This window comes from Thermobia domestica, chromosome 5 (genome assembly GCF_964235325.1).
Source record: "Thermobia domestica chromosome 5, izTheDome1.hap1.1, whole genome shotgun sequence".
In the NCBI taxonomy this organism is placed as follows: domain Eukaryota; kingdom Metazoa; phylum Arthropoda; class Insecta; order Zygentoma; family Lepismatidae; genus Thermobia; species Thermobia domestica.
The window spans coordinates 125,229,539-125,251,592 of NC_137458.1; the positions used below are offsets into that span (position 1 = coordinate 125,229,539).

Below are 22,054 nucleotides of genomic sequence, written 5' to 3' on the forward strand. Positions count from 1 at the left end.
AATAAAATAGCACATATTTATCCTGATATTTAAGAGGTACTGGACGTGATTCGAGGTAATGACTGACTTTGTCATATTAGACAGATGTCGAAATGGTACTTTCCATTAATCACTAAAGCTTCTTTTCATTTATGTCTAGGTAACATAATAAGAAACGTTTCAGTGAGACATCTTGCAGTGTTTTTTAAACCGTAGAGTATACAGTATATCATATTTATGCATTATACCACAAACTCCAGGGTAACAATCCTACAGTATTAATTTCATTTGTAGATAGTCATCGTTTACTAATGGAATCTAAAATTAATTTCCTTCATGAGCTTTAGCATGGGCGCGTGAAGGAGGGGGGGTGCCTCACGAAAACAACTTAAATTTTTCAAAGATTTTCTTAATACAAATAAAAAATACCAAACTTAATATAGCAACCAGGGAGATGTCCCCTCTAGAAAATTCTCTTCGGCCGCCCTTAAGCTTTAGCAATGGAATGAAAAAAAAAAAAACTCCCAAGTAAAATTGCTGATGAAAAATGATTCACATTGCCATCTCAAAATTCCACACTTTAAAGAGATTTTGTCAAGTACCATATTTTATAGTGTAACAGTTAAAAGTATTGTAAAGACCTTAAAAAATCATGCTTCCAGTAGTTGAATTTTGGAAGAGTTTTATTTTCAGTCCTCATCGTAATATTTTTATTCCTTCATTTCAGGCGTTTTACAAAATATGAACATTAAGTTTTCATAAATTCCTCGTAACTTGAAAATGTCTTTCGAGTAGGTATCTTTAATACCAGTATATAATGAAATCAATAGAATTATATTTTAGTGCGTATTATTTTGTTTCTTCTTCAATCAGTTTCGATTTCCCAAGTTTTTGTAATCTCAAATCACAGAAACTCAAGTTCCTGAAAAGATTATTCCTGATGAAGATTTCAGAAACTTTTAATTTTATTTTCAATTTTATGTAGAAACAAATGTGTAATCGAAATTGATCGGAAAACAAAATACTACACACTAAAAGGCAATTCTATTGATTTTATTATATAATTATATACATGTGCTTGTAACCAATATAAAAACTCAGCAATAACATCTTTTTAATTCCATTTCTGAATGTGAGTCGATTTAATTCAAAGATTTTAAATGAATATGGTACTATCAATAAATGCCGAGTATTTGATATTAAGTTTTCGTTTTTATTGCTGCAGGAACGCCGTCGCGAGGATGAAAGGCGAAGAACGCAAGAAATCAAGGTAACACGAGAAGAGATGGAAAGAGCTCTTAATGGAGATGCTGGAGGTCGAGAAACATTGATGCGGCAGGGCTCTTTCGATGAAGTTAATCGGTAAGGTTTAATTACAAAGATCTACCTAGTAATGTAATCAGTTTATAATAAGTTCCGTTGTAGGCTCTTCACTTTCATCTAGTGGTTTGGCGGGGGACAAAGCCATCAATGGATATCGACTACAGTGATCGTCTGCAGTGAGAACGTGGTAGTACTTGCATTACAGCATGATTGTTTGTTTTGTTCTTCTGGTGCGTAGTGATTACTAACAAGTGAAGGCTTTTCAATCTGTGAGGGAACTAAAATAATAAATTTAAAAAAATAGTAAGAGGTAAATCCAAAGTTTTTCTTTTTTGAATATGAATTGTTTAGTGCATGAGTGTTATTTCAAGTAAGGAATATTGTGGATAGTAAATCGTTAGGTTAATTGTTCTTGCAACTTTCTCATACAGGGCCGTTTTGTGGCTGGGACGGTTGCTCAGGCCTCGGGCTCAAATGGCCTCGCAATAGGAAAAAAGAGTTATATACTTCAGGAAAAGCAATGAATTTATAATTTATAATTCCATCTTGAGGTTTAAAGATGAACTATCATTTTGTCAAATTGTTACAATTGTATACTATTTCCGCGAAGTACACTCATAGGAGAATATCACTATCATTGATAAAGTTAGCACAAATTAATTCTTGCTGGATATGGAATTTTCACCTCCATTGGGCCTGTAAATCCTGTTCTTACAACTCGTAATATAGCGAAAAAATAAGGAAGAAAGAAGAAAAAACATTATGTAATGATCCCTTGGTAACTGATCATATTATATTCCATGCTTGTTGATTGATTGGGATTTAACTTCCCCTTTCACTGGCTGTATCAAAGGGAGTTTACAGTTTACCGTGAGATTCAAACCATCATTGATGATTTCAGGGCAGAGGCGCGGGAGAGGAATTTCCTCTCCATGGAGCTGCCAAATTTCCCCTTCCTGTCAAATCTCCGATCATGATTGACAAGGATTAGCAGTATTTTTCCGGTACTATTAAAATCCCCTGTATATTGAAATCCCGTGGGAAATTGTTTGAAATCATCATTGCGAATTACTATATTTTGGCATCACTCGAAATTCGAGTTCATATCCAAGGCAAGTACCCGACCGAACATCTAACTCGGAACGACACGCACAGAAATCACGTGTGTTAGCTACTTGATCATGAAAGAGCACTCCACAATTATTTTTTTTCCAAATATAATATAATGATATCAGCATTAAGTGTTCATTGATATTTGTATATCTCTGCGAATATACCTCGGTACTGTGCTTTATGAATTAATTTTATCTCAATAATCTAAGTTGTGGCTTACAAGTATAAATGTTTAACTTCAGTTTTCTTTAACACATTGCTTTTGGACTTTGAACATCGCAGAATTTTGATAGTAGATAAATTATTCACTTAAATAGTACTACAAAATTACTATGACTAATACTATAAAAGTGATAAATATTTCCAAGACAGTTATTACTGAGAAATCCTTTTTCCAGGACATGACATTGACTGGGATTCTCATTGGGAATCAATTTTTCAAAAATCATAATTTTATTTCGTGTTCTTAACGGTGAGTTGTTATAGGCGCAAAATTCTTATGCGTACTTTCTGTTTAAAACGGAAGATTTCAATCAGCCTAGCAGCCTATCGTGATCATAGTGCCTGATTATTGAAGCTCTCGTCTATTGAAATACTTTAATTTTGATCCTTTGATTATGCTTTCATGACAACTTTGAAAGTGATGGAAAATTAAACTTCATTTATTTAGCGTTGTATTTATATGTTTAATAACAGGAATTATAACTATATTATTATATTATTCGAAAGTTGATTTGGTTAAATATATCAAGTGCTTCAATTGAGTTGCCTTTTACACTTGTAGTTCGTACAGACGAAAAAAATATTTATAATAAAAGCTTATTCCCCCTGTATATTAGATTTCCCGTAAAATGTACATTATCGTTTGAATTCTATTTTATGTTAATATATATATAATGCTCTCCCCAAAATCAGCATAATCAGGACCTGTCAGGTCAGGGCCGCAGGAGTAATATGAGTAGCGAAAAACTTTCTTTAATCACGTAAGGTACAAATATGTATACTATTAAAATAGTAATCTTGACATTTTTTCCGTACACTTTCGAGACAGACCTAATTTTCAGTTCAGTTTATATTTTAAATATTTAGTTCAAAGTACTGTTAAGGTTTTGAGGTGTGTACCAGAATGAATCTTATTTCTATTTCTAGTGAAATAATTGCAGTAATCAGTCTGTTATCGTTCAAAGTGTAAATATTAATTCATTGCTAGTGAAAGTGTGGCTGGCATGATATATTGATTAAATGGGAGCATGGTGTGCAGGATGAGAGGGTTCTACAGACTGAATGTTGTTTCGAGCTATTGTACAATAAGTTCTCTTTTTATCTACAAACTAACCACATTTTCTTCTTACCTGCTAGAAGTAATTCACCATCCGACTCAGGATCCGGATCCAAAATGTCGTCACCATTGCCCGCAGTAAAATCTGTGCCTACTTACAACCCTGTTTTCGACTACTATAGGCATAGGTCTCCTGGCATGGGGTCTCCAAGGTACTTGATTTAACTGTCTGTGCTTGTCTCACCCTTCAGGTGCTTGTGGGAGAGCAGATCTGTTTCTTATCCCTGTCTCAATGGGGATGTCGAAGGGGATGATGATTGTGTTCTGCGTTTGCTGCAAAGGTATTGTTTTCGACATTGATGTGTTTATCTCCCTTTGTAGATTCTTTCAATACTAGCTTTCTGTAATGTGTTAACTCTTTCTCTTGTTCTTCTGGATAAGTCAGACATGCACAAGGTAAGTAGGTCAATAGAACTATGTAGTTTGATACTGTTTGTTTTCACTAACATGTTTGTTTCTGATTATTATTTTTTTGTTTTGTTTTTATTAGTTTCGCTTTTTGTTGTCTAATGTTCTCTGCGCATTATGTTTGTGTACATGTAGAGAAAAATACTTGGTCACAGTAAAACGTAAATTTTAACATGATGTTGTATTTCTTTGTGTGAAATAAAATTAACCAAACTTGCTCATTGATATTAATATTAATACAGCACGTAGTTACTTCGATATAATTGTACATCAGGACTCCCGATTCGAAGATCATTGACAAGTCGGCATTTACTGAAGTTTCTCTATAACTTGACCACAATGTAATTGATCTATTTGTATTTTAATTAAGGAAATCAAGGATAATTATGGAATATTGTAGAAACATTGGATATAATAAAATTAAATTGACTTTGCAAGTGTTGATAACGGATATGCAGGTCAGCTATTTATCAATATAGAGCGGAAAGTACAATAAATCTAATCTGATTACATAAGAATAAGATTACATCATATAGATTTACATTTGTAAAAGATGAATCGTTTCATGCAGACTGTATCCTTCTTTTGTGGGAGCGCGGTGGCTCAGTGGTAGAGCGTTCACCTCCGGTGCATGGGGTCTGTAGTTCGATCCCAGCTCGCGCCATGTGGACTTTGTGGTGGACAAACACCGTGCTCGTAGGTTTTCTCGGGGTTCTCCCGTTTCCTCCCACTTTCTTCATTCCACCATCTCTCATCATCACTGTCTCCTTTAGCCTAACCGGCATAACCGTGAGACGTAAAACTTCAAGATTTCATTTCAAATTTCATTTCGTTTGTATCCTTCTTTTATTAAAGACCTCTCTCATAAAAAAGAATGATCCATTTGATTTCACTAATGGATAACTTTCGTTCTCTGTATTTCTTAATGTGTTAAGAATGTTCTCCATTAATTTTAACGATTACTTCGCTAATGTCATTTATAATAATGTAGGAATATATAATTATTTTCTATTTATAAATCGCGTAATGAAATTTTAGGAACTTCAAAGGAGACAGATATTGTTGTGAGGAAAATAAAGAAATGAACTAAATTCATATATTTTAAAAAGTGTAATACTATTACCTTTAGATTGGTTTCAAAATAAGTCATACGCCACAGCGAAACTAATTACTTTATGAAGCAGCTTAAAACTGCTTTACATTTCTTTAAAGTTCTTGTCTTAGCTTTCGTTCGGAATTGTTAATCCGAATGTTCCTTTTCTTTTAAAAGTTGGTAGAATTCTTCATATTTGTCCAAAGTAAATGATTGCTAATGTGGTATTACAGTCTCACAATTCCGTGTGGACTTTGTGGTGGACAAACACCGTGCTCGTGGGTTTTCTCGGGGTTCTTCCCTTTCCTCTTACTTTCTTCATTCCACCATTTCATTCATTTCTCATTATCACCGTCTCCTTTAGCCTAGCCGGCATAACCGAGGGACGTAAAACTTAGATTTTATTTTTCAATCTCAAATTTGCAGACATTGCAAAAAATAAAATCTATTTTAATGTTTCTCAAATCAGTATTTAATTTAGAGCAGCAGCTTGAGAGTTAAAAAAGTCTCATTTACTTTTCTTTTACCGAAAAAAAGTATTGGATTATTTATTAACCTAGAGGAAATGCTTTTATTAATTGTAAGAAACGCATGTTGAGAGAAACGTAGAAATACTTAATTCTTTCATTCTGACTCACTTTTAATAGGTAGTCATAATATTTTAGATTTTTTTTTTATATATATATATAGTTACAATAAGCATTAACATATTTTTTTTCTCTTTGTAGATCTGTTTACAGAGCTTCTGGTGAAATATTCACTGATTCTAGCTTTCTTTGTGCTAATCTGTTCGTTTCAAATTTTCTTTTAGTTTCATGATCGTGTATGTTGTTCATTGTCTTTTTTATGTATTGGATTAGTGAATTTTCAGTGTGTTACCATGTATTATTACAAACACAATAAAGTAGTGCTATAAGTAATTAAAAAATGAAATAAAATTAGAATACATTGCATAGATAATTTTCATTATTCTAAAAGGTTTTGGTAGAATTTTAAATTTCATCGATACCAATAACTTACTTCAAAGGATGTCGTTCGAAACCTTTCCTTCTTTTTATTGGGAAAATTTGAGAACAATATTGACTAACGGATTATAAATAAATTGCTATACAGAGTGAATGCAATATGGAAATTTTACTTTGTAAGATAATATTATATAAAATTTTCAACAAAATTAATACAACAATTAAACATTCTGTTGTTAATTTATAAACAGAAGATTGTTAGGCAAAAATTTTATTGCATATATAGTTGTCTTAATACTCAGAGATTTCACATAATTATTAGCTAGTTAGTTAATAAGAGTATAGGAGAATGTCAGATGAATTGATATCATACATCTTTGTTCACTGTTATCTTCTGTGATTCTAATACCGTGTATATCACGTAAAATTACACTGTTGACATTATGTAAGCTTGCTGTTTTGTTTTTAATATATGTGTGTGTAGAATTGTTAACATTTATGAGCACTGTGGTGTTGAAATTCTGTTTGTTGATTGTAACAAGTGTGCTTTTCTTTGTGTGCATGGATTATTATTTTAGTCAGATAAAATTTGAATTTAAAGATGTAGGCCTACGTAAGTTGTTTTCGGTATATTTTCAGATTGTTTTAAAACTTGTAAAAATATCGTGATTTTGATTTACGATTTGAAAGTTTTAGATACAACTGTTAGAATTATTAAATCATTATTTAAGTTATCCAAAGTATTGACATAAACTTTTTGGTTTTTTGCATTGATAAGGTTGAACGCAATGAAGCCAAGTGCAATTGAAGCCTCTGAACCTGGTGCACTTCACAAGACGGGTAGTATTTCACAACTCTTTGCTGGCAGAAGAGCAGGTGAGTAGTTCTTTATTCTGTAATTTATTTATTAATAGCAATATGCATAAAATGAAATATATATACGAATATTGGGAGAGGAGACAATACAATATATTGTTTTGCTTCTCCATTTGATGGAAACACATTCTGCTAGCTATTTCTTTCAAAATACACTAGGGCCGCGTTTAACCGAATTTGATAGTACCGATTGTGCTTCGGTTAAACGAAAATTTGGTTAAATCAGAATATATTTGATATACATACAGAGCTGTATTTTCAGCGATATAATTGATAAAAAGAAGAATCTCTTGTTATGACTTTCAAGATTAGAAGTTTAAGTAGAAAGCCATTACTTCATTACATAGGGTAGAAGGAGGGAATTGGAGGTATTTTTTCAACCTTTTTTTCTTCACATGTTATAGGTATTTTTCTAGTTTTTAAGAACTGATTGTATGTTGTAGATTCTTCTGCACCTACTGTGGTAGTGGTAAGCTTTCGACATCTTTACTTTTGATCCTGCAACATTTTTATTGTTGTTGGTGTGATTTCCTGGTGCAAAATGATTAAAGCCATTGCCGGTACGCATAAATCCGTGGGGGTGATTGGGTATAAATGAAAATTTAAGCTTTGTATTTCACTTAAAAACTAATCGTTTTATGTGGCCTAGAAAAAAAAAAAAACTTTGTTTACGCAAAATAAGGTGTAACTTATTTCTGAATCTCAAGAATATTTGAATGCCTTTTCAAGCAGCATAACCAAGTGAACAGGCCCTGATATTCAAACAAACATAGAAGAAGGTAATACGACTAATGCTAAATAACTATAAACTATTGCAATAGAACATGTGTTGGAACTCTGGATTGATAAACGTGTCCTATTTACAGCATCAGCACTATTGGCATATGCAATAGCCACTGGAGGCCTAAGTTGAATAAAATAGCTTAATAAGCACAATGCACTATGAAACAAAAGTGTACACCACAAAAGACAAAGATAGTACAGCATTTAAATGAATTTTAAGGAAAAAATGTTCACTTAAGGCATTCCATGCATTTACCACCGCATCATGCACCGAATTACCCCTTAGAGGTAATTGGGGGGTACACATTTTTTATCAAATTTTTACTGCCTCACAGTGAAAATTCAAGATTGCTGCTCTTCACGGCACCATCCTTATGATGTTTTGAAGCAGCAGTAAAAATCTGGATCAAAACATTAACAGATGCGCGATTTATTGCGACTCCAACCAAAACACACACACAAACTTGAAATTCGTTTTCAAATATGCAAATATATCATCTCTCAGTCTTTTTTTTTTTCTTTCTTCATTATTACACACTCTCAAAATTCATATCAGCTTTTTTTCTGACCAACATCTACCCACCCAAAGTTTGGGTGTAATTAAATTCCATAAAAATATACTGAAATGCAAAATATAAATTTTTAAAAACTTTTTCGCCCAGTTACTCTCTCTACCCAATTCCCCCCTTCTACCTTTGAAAAGTAACATTCGACAATGAAAACAAAGGAAAATAATAATAGTAGTAATTTTATACTGTTTGTAATATTCACTCTGAGGGATACAATGATTTAGTGTATTAGATATTTCGCTTGTGGTGCGAGTAGTTATTCTACTTTTGCTATTTTCCCATTATTTTAAGCATCCACTTACGTGTATCATTTATCTCGTTTAGCCCACGTGGCAGAAACTGAAATGTCCCTTTTTCCTATCAGCTTCTAAGGAACACACATTACTTATTTGAGTTATCAACATTCATTATTTGACATGGTCTCAGATTGCGCTTTATGTAGTCACACCTTTGAATAACCATACGGTATTTCATCCATAAACTTTCCAGTTTCTTCTAGACATAGATTCAGTTTTAGTCGAAACTATTATATTTTCCTAACACACTGTAGTATTGTAAGTGGATACTATTATTCTTTTTTCTGTCTAAATCTTAAGACAATAACTTCGTTCTTTAAACTTTGCAGATATTAAACGAGCTGAAAGTATGAAGGTAGATTCGAAGAAATCGAAACGAACGCCGAGCTTTACAACGAGAAGGAGAACACAGAGCTTCAGGAAACTTCAACGAATTGACCAAATGGAGCTTCCACCTGTTGAGATTCAGGGAATTCTAGAACGGAAACATGAATTACAGAGTGGTGGAAAGAAGGCTGCCGTCAGATCATGGAAAACGTTCTATACAGGTAATTAGGGTTTGGTAATACAGTAATTTATTTTAATACACGTAATTTTCTCTAACAACAACTGCTAAACATTTAATCGTTGATGTCATGACAAAAGAAGTTACGATACCTGAAGAAACTGAGCTGTTTTACTTAGAAGAGCTTGAATGGAACTAAATTTCGGGACTACGGTAGCTTGAGTGTACATACTTATTAACTTACACTAATGGAAATCCATTTTAAAAAACTCGTATACGTCATCTGATTTGAACAAAATGTCCACCACAGAATGTTTGTCTTTAGAAGGCATCCAGAGCTTAATTTGAAGTCTCAGCACCTTATCCACTGTAGAGGCCAGGATCATCATAGTGTCCATAAAGGGTATATTGCTGCTAGTTTGAAGATCGTCGGAAAACACAACGAGGGTAGTTGTGTGTGCATATTCGTTGTTTGTAGGTTGCAGTCTGTCTGCAGTGCTAGGAGACGTTAGACATCTATTGTCCAGTTGAATGACTTCCAAATACGACTGTTAAGTGGAGTTACAAGAGGCTGGATGTTGTACCGCAAAAAAACTCGCTGGGTGGTGACGTAGTTTATCAGTAGTGTGCTCGATGGAACCAGAGGATTCTCACAGCAGAGGCGATTGACGTACCAGGGGAGGTCCTGGACAAAAGGATTGTTCGGGTCATAAGACTGCGACTGTCGGTACAATCAGACCCACCGGAGTCCTCCATCTGAGCGTACGAACACTAAACAATGGAGTATTGGAGCCAGGTCTACGAGATTTGTTTAAAAAGTATCTAACTTTTATTAATTGTTTAAAATAATAAAAAAGCAATCTTCTTCAAAGTTGTCCCTTTAGTCTCCCACACACTGCCAACAGTTCTCTCACTGTTGAAAGCAGCTCTGGAGTGCTGTGCAACTGATCTGCTACATTCTGCATGATATCTTCTCTAGACTGAAATCTAATTCCTTTCAGGGACATTTTCAGCGTGGGGAAAATCAGAAATCACATGCACATGAAGCCATATTGGGAGAGTATGGAGCCTGACGAAATGCAGGTGTGCTATAGTTGATCAGGAAAGTAGAAATGGTTATTTTACTCCTTTATTTGTGTTGGTACCAATCACTTCGTCCCTGAAGGCCACTTCGACTCTTGCGGATCATTTCCACTTGGGATTCTCCAAACTTGACACAAAATTTAATGCAGTAGTATAGTTCAAATTTTTCAATCATTTTGTTAAAAACGAAATTCCGACACCGCTTACTTATAACTCCTCACTCATTGATAGTATGCCAGCCATTGACTGCTTCTGTAGGATTATTATTATTATTATTTTAAAAGCGTTAGGATCACGGATATAGGTACATCAAACAACGGCTCCGCCACTACATTTGTTTATGCCAAAAATATTAAGTTCGAATACTTTTTGAACAAACTTCACATGTTTCAGTGTTCCTTTCGGTCAATTACCTTTGTTGCATGCTCATTTACGAGTACGTCTTGGAGGAAGGGTGTCAGGAGGGACTGCAGTGATGAGGTGGGTGGAAGGCAGTGGTTTCTATCTCGAACGGGCTCGCATATCCGTAGACGTGCAAGTGATTGGCAATTTCTGGCATGTGTTAAAAATTGTTATACAGCTAGTATTCTAGTATGAGACACAAGCTACACATGCTCTTGCCTCTGGCTTTCAATCAGGGACAGATGACCTCTTCATCGTACTTTTGTGACGGGAGTCAATTCTGTCCTCTGACCTTATCCAGACAGCGGAATTCGGTATACGCGTTCTACTCTGGCCTGTTAGATCCCCGGTGCTAAGCCTCTCCATCACGTGAGGGACGTGGCTTTGCAAATTACCATCGCTAACGTACGCCAAGACATACAGGGAGCGTAAAATACCATTCCGCAGAGCTACAGTGGCTCAGTGGTAGAGTTCTTACCTCTGTGCAAGGGGTCCTGGTGCTATCCTAGGCCATGTGAATTTGTGGTGAACAACGTACTGTTCATAGGATTTTCTCAGGCTCTCCTGTTCCCTCTCATATTTTCCCCCACCATTTCTTTAGCCTAAAAAGCATAATCAATTAAAAGAGAGATTTCATTTAATTTAATTTTTTATTTACGTATGTATTTTTTAAACATTGACCTAAATCTTCTACTAGCAAAAAGCATTTTGTATACTTAATATTTATCATTCGAAATAGCAAACAATAGCCATGACAATTTTCACGAATGTAATAGTTTACTTCGAGAACGAGAATAACGTACCGAGAATTTCAGAACATTTTATGAAATTACCATTTCGAACAGAAGTTAGTTCCGACCACTACTTCAGCGCTCCTCATTTATAATTACCTAACGCGCAAAGACTAAAAAATGCAACATAAAGAAATACCAACCAGACTGAAGAAATATCTAAGGAAGTTACGAAATGATAAAGAAGCTATTTCATGGTTGTCAAAACATTTACAAAAGACCAAACATTATGTGTAGGATATCAAGGTTTTACATCGTGCAACATCAACGACTAAAAGAAGCATTTTTGAAACTATTACATTAGGATGGTTGGGATACTATTATTACCTATCTCATGAAGAAAAATTGAACTGTTACACTTATACCATATAACTTTATTACTTTGCTGTATAACAGATTACTAGTTTTATTGTCTCATATTTCTGTACTACACCGAAATATTGTTTGTTGTTTGAGAATAAAACGAATAATAAGAAAAGTCTGCTTTGGCAATAATGATTCGTGGACTCCATATTGGTTTTGTGAGTTAGGCTTAAGATACATCAAAATTATCGCCAAGGAGAATTCTCATATATCTGGAATATTAATTAATTTACTCAGTACAGGTATTTCTGTTATAAATACACGTAGAGTTAATTGTATTTAATAAGGCAAAATCTAATCGTGTTTTACCTCCACGCAAAATGTGGTATATTGAAACTGACATCAGGGGGTGCGGTGGCTCAGTGGTAGAGCGTTCACCTCCGGTGCCTGGGGTCCCTGGTTCGATCCCAGCTTGCGCCGTGTGGACTTTGTGGTGGACAAACACCGTGCTCGTGGGTTTTCTCGGGGTTCTCCCGTTTCCTCCCACTTTCTTCATTCCACCATTTTACTCATCTCTCATCATCACCGTCTCCTTTAGCCTAACCGGCATAACCGTGGGACGTAAAACTTAAAGATTTCATTTCATTTTTTGAAACGGACATCACTTCGAAAAATACGTTACAGAAAATTTAAAGGATTCCACTAATATCAGAAGTATGTGAAGACCCTTTTTCATAACATGTATGAAGCCTCTTTGTTCGTCGTAAAAGAACACTCGTGTATGTATCCGAAATATCAGACAGTTTTCTGCTACTTCTAGGAATACAGTTAGGTGACGCTTCGCATCCATCATAAATCATAAAAACATTATGAAGCGGCTTTTGTTTATCTTGCATAATTAACTATGCATATATATATATTTCGTTAATTCGCTCTTCTGTATTATTTCCAGTTCTTTGCGGTCAGCTTTTGTGTTTCTTTAAAGACAAGGAAGATTTCCTGAACAGCAAGGCAGCTACTTCTCCAATAATTATTTTCAAAGCAAAATGTGAAAAGGCTGAAGATTATACGAAAAAGAAACATGTTTTCAGGTAAGATCATCTCATCCTGTGTTCATATCGAAAACAGGTTGCATTTATTGATCAGTGATACAAAATTAAGCAAGAAAGCAAAATAATAGAAAAAATAGTCTCGTTTTTAGTTTGAAAATTATTTAAAAATAACTGTTGATATTTAAATAGATATATGTATTTTTCATTTAATTTGTTTACTATACTTTAGTGACCTAGGACATCGTGCTAATTAGTGTTAAAATGTTGAATGTTATAAGTTTTTCAGCTAACTAAGTAAAGGATGTTTTTTTTGCACGCAAATGAAGACCCTATTCACTTTCGCAGATTATTAAGTGAGTTCACAACATACTTGATCTGACTTAAAAGTGTGCTTTTTCAACTACGGATTATAAATAAATATGCATGACATTAATTTACATAAAGAATTCCCAAAGGTACATAAAATTCACGGTATCTATAAGATGTTCATGTACGTAGGCGATTTGATGAAAGTATAGAGACAACTTCCGATTATCCATTTGGGATTTATCCATGCATAATTTCAATTATTTAAAAAAAATAAAACGTAAGGCACTTAAAATTGAATACATGCGCTATACAGCTTCTCATGAGAATCAATCAAGTAGTGCGGGAGCTGGATCAAAGGAAAGATGGGCGACCATTCGTACTCACCAGATGGTGTTCGTACTGCGTCGTCCACGCAGCGTCTTAACGACAAATGGGAAGTTTCTTGAAAGAAAGAAGCAATGAACTTTGGTCTAGAAAGCCGACATTAATGGCGAGATGAGCCGATCTGCTGACCACGTATCACTCCAAAGGCATGCACGCCACATGTTGCTGGGAGCCCCTGGACCCCTGAGGGTTGTTGCGCCAGGGGCATAGTTTGTGTTCTATTGTTTAACAAGTATTTATACAAGTATTTTGCGTATTACAAAATTATATACAATATCCAACGTGTATATTTAATTACTTTTTTCTGGTGTGTATATATCGTAGGATATCTAAAAGAGTACATTGATTACTTTTGGAACTTAAGAGAACAACTTTGTCACCTGTATTACTTCGAGAGTTAACACAAGTCATGACACTACTTATTTATTTATTTAAGTAAATGGGAATAAAGCAAGAAATTCTAAAATCTGTAAATGGAAAGTTAATACATATGTAAACGTTACATGCAAGGAAGAGGATGAACATAATATTCCCATCAGAGTATATAAAGGTAACCAAGAAAGTTCTGTCGCTTTTTCACCCACCACCTTCGAACATCGATATGTCACCTAAGACGTACCTGGAAGATCAAAAATAGTCCCCATCCGCATCGACGACCTTGTGCCAACGTTGTGGAAGGCCATGAATTCCATCGCGGTAGAACTTGGTGGTCCGTGAAGCGACGAAGGTATCAAGTGCATTTTTCACACCTCTAATGTCGTCCTCTAAGGTGGTTGCCCAAGGAATGAAACAGGTGATAATCGAAAAGTGCATGTCCGGGGAGTATGGCGGATGCAATAGTGTTTCCCATTCAAGGCGTAGAATGGTGTCCCGGGTCATCCTAGCCACATGGGGCTTAGCGTTGTTCTGTAACAGGAGGACCCCTTTGCGATTCAGAAGTGCTGGCTCCAGAGGTTTGAGTTTTTCTTGAACACGGCTCAACTGCTGACAGTACACAGTTGCATTGATGTTCTGACCAGCTGGTAGCAGTTCCCGATGCACGATTCCGCGAGTAGTCTACCAAACACACAGAAGGACCATCTTCTGGTGCAGTGCTGGTTTCGATTGTTTTGGAACCGGTTCATGGGATGCTAACCAATGATGACGGTGCCGTGGAGCTTCGTACAGGACCCACTTTTCATCACATGTCAACACCCTGTCCAGAAATGGCTCCTTCCTCAAGACGAGACAGCAAAGAAACACAGGTGTCTGCTCGTGTTGCCTTTTGGCCCGGATTCAAATCATGTGGGACCCATCGACCCAACTTGTAGTGCTTCTCAAGTTGATGGAGGTGCTGCCGAATGTTTTTTCCACCCCCACTGATTTGTAGTTCCAGTTCCTCACATGTCTGGTCACTGTTCGCCTCAATTACTGCCTGAAGATCTAGGTACATGATGTGTCTTCGAGTATTTCGTCACCGTTCTTAAACTTGTTAAAGCACCGCTACACTATCCGTTTAGTCACCACACTCTCACCAAAGCCTGGCATATCTTCCGTGCCGCTGCAGCGGCATTTGACCCCAGTTTGAACTCGTACAGCATACACGCCCTTATGACGCTCTGTGGAGTCAGTCCCATGTTCACTCTGTCCTTACGCAAGTTCACGGTGTAGTTGAACTTCCACAACCAGGTAGTATATTGGATATATCCACACCAGCAACTGACCTTCGCCTTATCTCCATTCGCATTCAACTCACGGTGTGAGGTGCCAATTGAACACAGACCTCCACAAAAAGTGACAGAACTTTCTTGGTTACCTTTATGGCACGGGTACAACGAATCGTTCATTTCATACGTGTTTTACTTCGAATTGCAACATCACAAACCATTACAAGTACAATTTACATCATGCGTAACGCCCAGAAACACCCACCAGTTGCCTCTAGAGTCCTTTGAGTTGTCTTCCAAAGAATCCAGACGCATAACCCACGATATGAAAGGCACCGAATACCCGTGACCTTAACATGAGCGAATCCTTTGATTTCACGGCTCATTGATGTTACATTGTCTTCACTTTGTTCGAAAGCTTGTTCCACGCATTGGTTCCTTCAGTTTTGTTATAAGGTCGAAATCACAAAGGTGATAAAGTGTGGCGAATATGGTAGATCCTCGAATACTTCCCATTCTCATCGTGCGAGAAGATTTTGCACGCACGCACGCACGCTCGCGCACACACTTTTTTTTTTTTTTTTTTTTTTTTTTTTTTTTTTTTTTTTAACTGTGGGTATAATTGTACTTTTAATGGTTCGTAATGTTATAATTCGAGGTAAAACGTATAAAACCAACGATTCGTTGTACTCGTTTTTCTCGTGCTATATCTTGATGAGGATGTGTATATTCATGCCACTCCCTACATGTAACGTTTACATATGTACTCACCTTCCATTTGCATATTTCAAAATTTCTTTGCTCCGTTTCCATCATGTTGTTTTTGGTAATCATTAGCCCTGCAAATCGGGAGTATAATGTACACTGAAACACGGTATAGTATTTACACTTTCTATGCTTTTGTGTTACGTATTATGTCGAATGAAGTATTATCTTAATGCATTTTAAAATATTTCTTTGCGTAAAAGTAATGCTGTTGTGCCATTATGAAATCCAATCTGTTTTAGATCCATAGTGACCTTGTCAGTTTTTCGCTTCAGGGAAAAAAAGTTCAAGGAAGAACTAAATATGTATGGAACTTGCAGTAAGGAATTCCGTTAGTCATTAGTATAAGACTTCGTGCAGAAAAGAAGAACTGAATAAAAATAAGACTAGTTAGCTAATTTTCCCACCATTAAATAATCACTATGTTTTGAGAACCTCAAGACGTACCATCAAACTGAAGCCACAAAAATAACATAAAAGATGGAAGTTAAATATAGAGGTAGGATAAGAACACATTGAGAAAAGAACCACAAAAAAATCTTTTGCTCTTGTCTTACTTTTAACTTACTTTTCGACATCCTTATAGGATCTCACTTATTCATTTTTAACTTAATGAATTGTACGAGAACTTGTATAGGACATTCCTTGCGTTTCTTGTTGCGAGTATTATGTGTATTCTTTCTTTAAAATTATGTATTTGCTTATGTTTGAAATTTTTAGGTTATGTCCAACCGACGGGTCTGAATTCTTGTTTCTGGCTCCCAGTGAACGTGAAATGGAAGATTGGGTAAACAAAATATCATTCCACGCAAAACTACCTCCAAGTCTTCAGTTGTTAAGCTACGATGACTCACAAAAGGTAAACTAACTTCCTGACATTGGGATGTCCTTTTTTAAAGATATGAAGATAAGCAGTATGTCTCACGTTATCAATTTCAAAAATAATATAAAGAAAAAATATAATTTGAGGTTTATAGCTTGTTTAGTATTTATTCCATGAATCTAGAACTAGGAATCAAAAACGAAAACTTTTGTATGATATGATGATTGAAAAATTAATTGATTTAATTGTTCTATATAATTTGAAAACCTAGATATGTGACAGTAAATTTTATGGTGCAATCAACAACAGCGTGAATAGCTTATAATTGAAGAAAAAAATGCAGAAGAAAAATACATGGTGTGTGAGATTACAAAAGTCATGGATTTAATCATATTATTTCAGTTACGCCTGTGTGTAGGGAAGATACCTCAAATGCACTTGTGTTGGAAAACATCTTGCTCGTAGATTTTCTTGAGTTTCTCGTTTCTTTTAGCCTAAGCAGTATATCTTTGAGACTACGTTATAACAATTCATTTTTTGAAACGATGTGTTTATATTCATTGAATGAGACTACACTTTTATTATTTTCGAAACTTGTATTCTGAGCACGCTAAACACTTCTTACCCTTTCGAATATATCGGGTCATCCCATAAAATAATACGTTTTTGCAGCGTGAGGAACAGATCGATAACTTACCTAGAACAGAGGATTTTAATTGTCTGTTCTGAATGTGCATTTGCATATAAATCCTGACTCTAACCTTCAAAACTTTATACTGTTTGGGTGTTAACAATGCATGTTAATATTAGTGGGAAAATTATATTCTTTTCTTTCTTTGAAACATGGGAAATAAAAGCACTTAGCAGACATTTGAAAATAAAGGTATTTAGTTCGTTGAGTAGAGGGAACGTGTTCAATTTTCAATGCTAGTCATTGTAACGGATAGACGACACATATATAACTTTTAAATTACCCCCGGTATCCACAGTCCTGCGGGAACGGACGTCACCCCACTTCCCCCTTTAGAATATAATTATAAAAGGAGAGAGAAGGAAAAATTCCATTCCCCCACGACTGAGAATCATGACGACTGAAGTGATGGGTTCAAGACTGGATAAGGCTTATTTTAATATTCAAAAGAGAATTTACTTTACCTCTAGTAGTACTACTAGAAAAACTTCTACGACTACTTGTGAAGTCAAAAGATTTTTCTAACAATTGAAAAATTTTATTATAACAAAATCCGAATGTGATATATAGAAAATAATTTACCATTCAACAAGTAATAATTGAATAAATAAAATATCTCCGTTAGCAACAACTTCAAAAATTATTTTCTTCAAAAAAATTAGTTTTTCAAATAACAGAAAATTTCGGAAAATAGTATTAAATCCAATAATAAATTCATTATAGAAAATAGTAAGCCTTTACAGCAATTTTCTCAAATGTATAAAACTCGAATTTACTGCTAAGTGGCTTCCCAAAGCATAGAAAAATGGGAGGAAAGAAATCAAACATTAAGTGGGCCAACACACATGAATTGCTAACGATACCTATAATGCAATTCTTTAGGGGTTTTTTTCCTTTCTTTCTTTCTTTCTTTTAACCGAAAATTTCATGAAAAATATCATTCATTTTAAAGTCTCCACTTGCCTGAAAATTCTCCGTAACAGCAGTACTAAATCACTCAAATCCTAACTAGCAACTTTTAATAGATACTTTTGCAAGGAAAAACAGGAATAAATATGCTCAACTAAGAGACTCAAGTATACCAGCAAAAATCATTTAAGTTACGATACGATAACATTACGGTACTTTTTTTTTCTGCTTTTAGAAAAACATACTTTCATAAAATAACACGTGATATTGTCAAAACCTGAATAAATCTAAATAGTCAGGGTCTGTTATTATTTTTAAAGAATCTAATAAAGAACGTTTAACTGTACGGAAAAGTTCTAAAGACCCATTTCTTTCCTTATTCTAAACAACCAACATCACTCACCTCCGAAGTAGCATTGTGTCGGGCTCTTGGCTTAGAGCGAACACCTCGGCAGCAACGTGACGTCATCCCGAACGACAGAAGCTTGCGCCATCAATTACCAAGGGTTGTTTGTGCACAGTGCTTCCAACTCATAAAGAACTCACCAACTTTCCAGTAAGCCGGAGTTTCATCTCACATTTTTTTTTTCTTTTTACAATAAATTATTTTTATGAAACTTGGGTAGGTTACACCATGTACACAATAAATGAAGAGTACAGGAGATGATCCCACAGAATCCATCCTAGCAAGGTTTCGGGAGTTTAAATTTACATAACATTAAAATGAATAATAACTAATTTCTCACTTCATGTATTGGGACAGTATTGGTTTGTTACCACTATTAATTTCATAACATTGAAATGACTAAATGCAGCGATACAAAAACACCTACTTTTTTAAAATATTTTTTTTAACTCTGTTGAGTTTTCGCTTTACATTTCAAACAAGTAAACTGAAAATAAAAATTTATTAAACTATTAATTAATTAATTTACTTATTTTATTTATTTATTTATTTTATTTTTTAAAACCTTGAAATCAAGTTGACATTCTAGAATAACATTAGTTAAAAACTCCTGTTATAACATATGATTGCTTTGTACAGGGTTCAAGTCCAGAGAAGGAACTTAATTCAGGCAGTCCGTTCCGAGATGGAGACAACAGCTCAGCATCGAGTAGAGGATCAACGCCAGAACTGAGGCACCGGTCACTTCCTCCAATCAGCAGCAGACTAGAACATCAGCCTCAGCCTCCACAACCTGTCTACTCGAACATGAATGTAGTTCAGGTAAATTATATACACATATTTTTTCCTCCTGAACCCCTAGGAAGAAATATATAATTATTATCAATATATATTCAGTGCTTTGGTTAGTTTTGTTGTATCTGTAAAAGTATAAATTAACGCAGTCTGTCTCTAGTTTAAAATGGTATTTGACCTATCACATGCTGCGCATCAGATAGATTACAGTGACTTCTATCCTCTAAATTAATGGTTTGTTTCTAACTACCACTATTTAAATGATTCCACTTCAACTTGAATCATTTATTGACCATTTAATAAACTACACATAATTTTTAAATAACTAATTTACTGCAGCATAACCACGAAACGTATATTAAAGTCGTAACAAAACGACGTTATGTTCTAATTAAATTGTCATTAAAATCCCGCCCAGCAACATGAAAATACGAGAAGTCGTCAAAAAGTAAAGGGACTTTCGAGAAAAGGTACATTTATTCTAATGATAGAAAACTGAAACATACATTATTTTTCTGCATAATCTCTCTGTACTTCAACGTACTTTTCCTAACGTTTCACAAGTTTTTTGATTCCATAGGAAAAAAAGTTTTTCGGTTGCACCGCATCAATGACTAGCTGATGGTTGACGTTTAAATTTCTTAACTTCTGATGATGATGGGAGTTTCCAAACCATGTTCGCAGCCTTACTTTCCGGTTCATAATGATGGCTTGCATTCGACGAATAATTTCCTAAGGTTTAACACCTTCCGCAAACAAAAAGCGAATCACTGCCCTCATTTCTTCCTTGGTGCAGATCGACAATGGAGCTGCCATGTTTAACGTTCTGCTACACTCCAACGACTAACGCGGGAATAAGAGTGACATGTTGCATGGAAGTGTTGCAAACGACACTAATTCAGCGCTGGATATTAACAGTGTTACCAAACCCTAGTGCGAGAAATTGCAAAAGTTCCTTTACTTTTTGACTTCTCTTCGTAATATTAATATTTGATAAAACATCGTGTTCCTTCCGTTCAAAATCTTTTACTTCTTTCCGTACGGAAGCATAGGCTACTTCTTTTAGACTAATTATCATCAGCACCAAGCCCATCATCCCTACATTCACTCCTTTCCACAAAAAAAGAAAGAGTATCTATAAAATAAAACTCTGAATTTCCCCTCCTCTCCCCAGATCAAAAAAAAAAGTGTTTTTCATCGTCTTTTCCGGTCTACATGGCTTTGTCTCTTCCTTCTCTTATACTCTTTGTGTGTTTTTAACTCCAATTTTTTTTCGGGCTAACTGCTGATATTCCCTGATTCAGAATTCAGCACCTCTAGTTGTGTATTTCTTCTCCTTGGACTTGGAAAGACAACTCACACGAATCTTCAAATTTTTACATTTAAAGATGATGACTTATTTTTAACTGAAATAAACACAGCACTATTGTTGATGCACACGTATATACTTTCATTTGTAACAATCAGTGGTGTCTATAGTAACATAAAAAGATCATAACGCTGGTATGAATAAAATTTCACAAATTGAAAGCTATTTCAATTTACTTGGAATGTTCTGTGATGGCATGCTGTGTAACGAACTGTTGTATAGCAACATTGTGCACATCTCTACGAAAAGACAACGAATTTTCTTAAGTTGACTTGTATACAACATCATTATAGTACTAATTCTTCCCACTGGTCGAACAATTTTTACCACAGTAAGTACATACGTAACATGTAATTTTATATACGTAATAGTTACAAATATTCGATACAAGTGAATGCGTTCGGCAGTACCTTAAATGAGTAATTTTAACAAGCCTTTTCTTTATTTCTTTACGAAACCAAAAACATAGAATTAAGAATTTCATCGCTATATTCATAATGTCAAAGTACAGATTTTATGGTTTTGATTTGTAGAAAAAATATTTTTTTTTAACCTTTAGTGGAAGCTGTATTAGTTAGTAGTAGTGTATCATGAGAATCCGAAGCGGGTATGAAACATTAAGTATTCTAGTAACAAAGAATATGTACAATCCACCAGAATTATATCCATTCTGGAAACAATTCGTAGAATAACTTGAGAATATTCCCTCCACTCTCCCAACACCTTAGGCAATATGTTATGTGTGGAGATAGTAAAGAACCTGAAACATATTGGATTGATAGGTGAGTTGTTAGATAGATGTGATGAGATATAATAAGAGTGTTACCGTCATACAGATTGTTAAAATATTTTATCTTGAATTCGTAATTTCCTTAGCAGCAGCAGCAGCAACAGCAACATCATCATCATCCACACCAACCTCTACAACACCATCAGCCGTCGGAACGACCGCCTATTCCTCCGCGAGGAAGCTCTACAGTTATTGTCAAGTCGCCGAGTGATGATGTACAACTTCGAGTAAGACCACCGGCGAATTATGGAATGGGTGGTAAGTGTTCTGCAAATGATAAAAACACT

At 35.0% G+C, this 22,054-nt stretch overlaps 1 protein-coding gene across 10 annotated transcripts in view; it reads left to right on the plus strand.

The window, feature by feature from the left end:
* The window catches only part of kst (spectrin beta chain, non-erythrocytic 5 kst), a 446,615-nt gene that overhangs the window by 414,127 nt on the left and 10,434 nt on the right, over positions 1 to 22,054 (plus strand). For 7 of the 10 annotated variants that reach the window (XM_081759067.1, XM_081759061.1, XM_081759058.1 and 4 more), the window contains 8 exons: positions 1,205 to 1,341; positions 3,775 to 3,906; positions 6,999 to 7,096; positions 9,074 to 9,292; positions 12,781 to 12,919; positions 16,705 to 16,843; positions 19,453 to 19,635; positions 21,854 to 22,025. In XM_081759067.1, the coding sequence (XP_081615193.1) occupies positions 1,205 to 1,341; positions 3,775 to 3,906; positions 6,999 to 7,096; positions 9,074 to 9,292; positions 12,781 to 12,919; positions 16,705 to 16,843; positions 19,453 to 19,635; positions 21,854 to 22,025 (1,219 nt within the window). Of the gene's footprint in view, positions 1 to 1,204; positions 1,342 to 3,774; positions 3,907 to 3,945; positions 4,036 to 6,998; positions 7,097 to 9,073; positions 9,293 to 12,780; positions 12,920 to 16,704; positions 16,844 to 19,452; positions 19,636 to 21,853; positions 22,026 to 22,054 lie in introns of all 10 variants that reach the window. The other 3 variants (XM_081759059.1, XM_081759062.1, XM_081759068.1) reach the window with 3 other exon arrangements.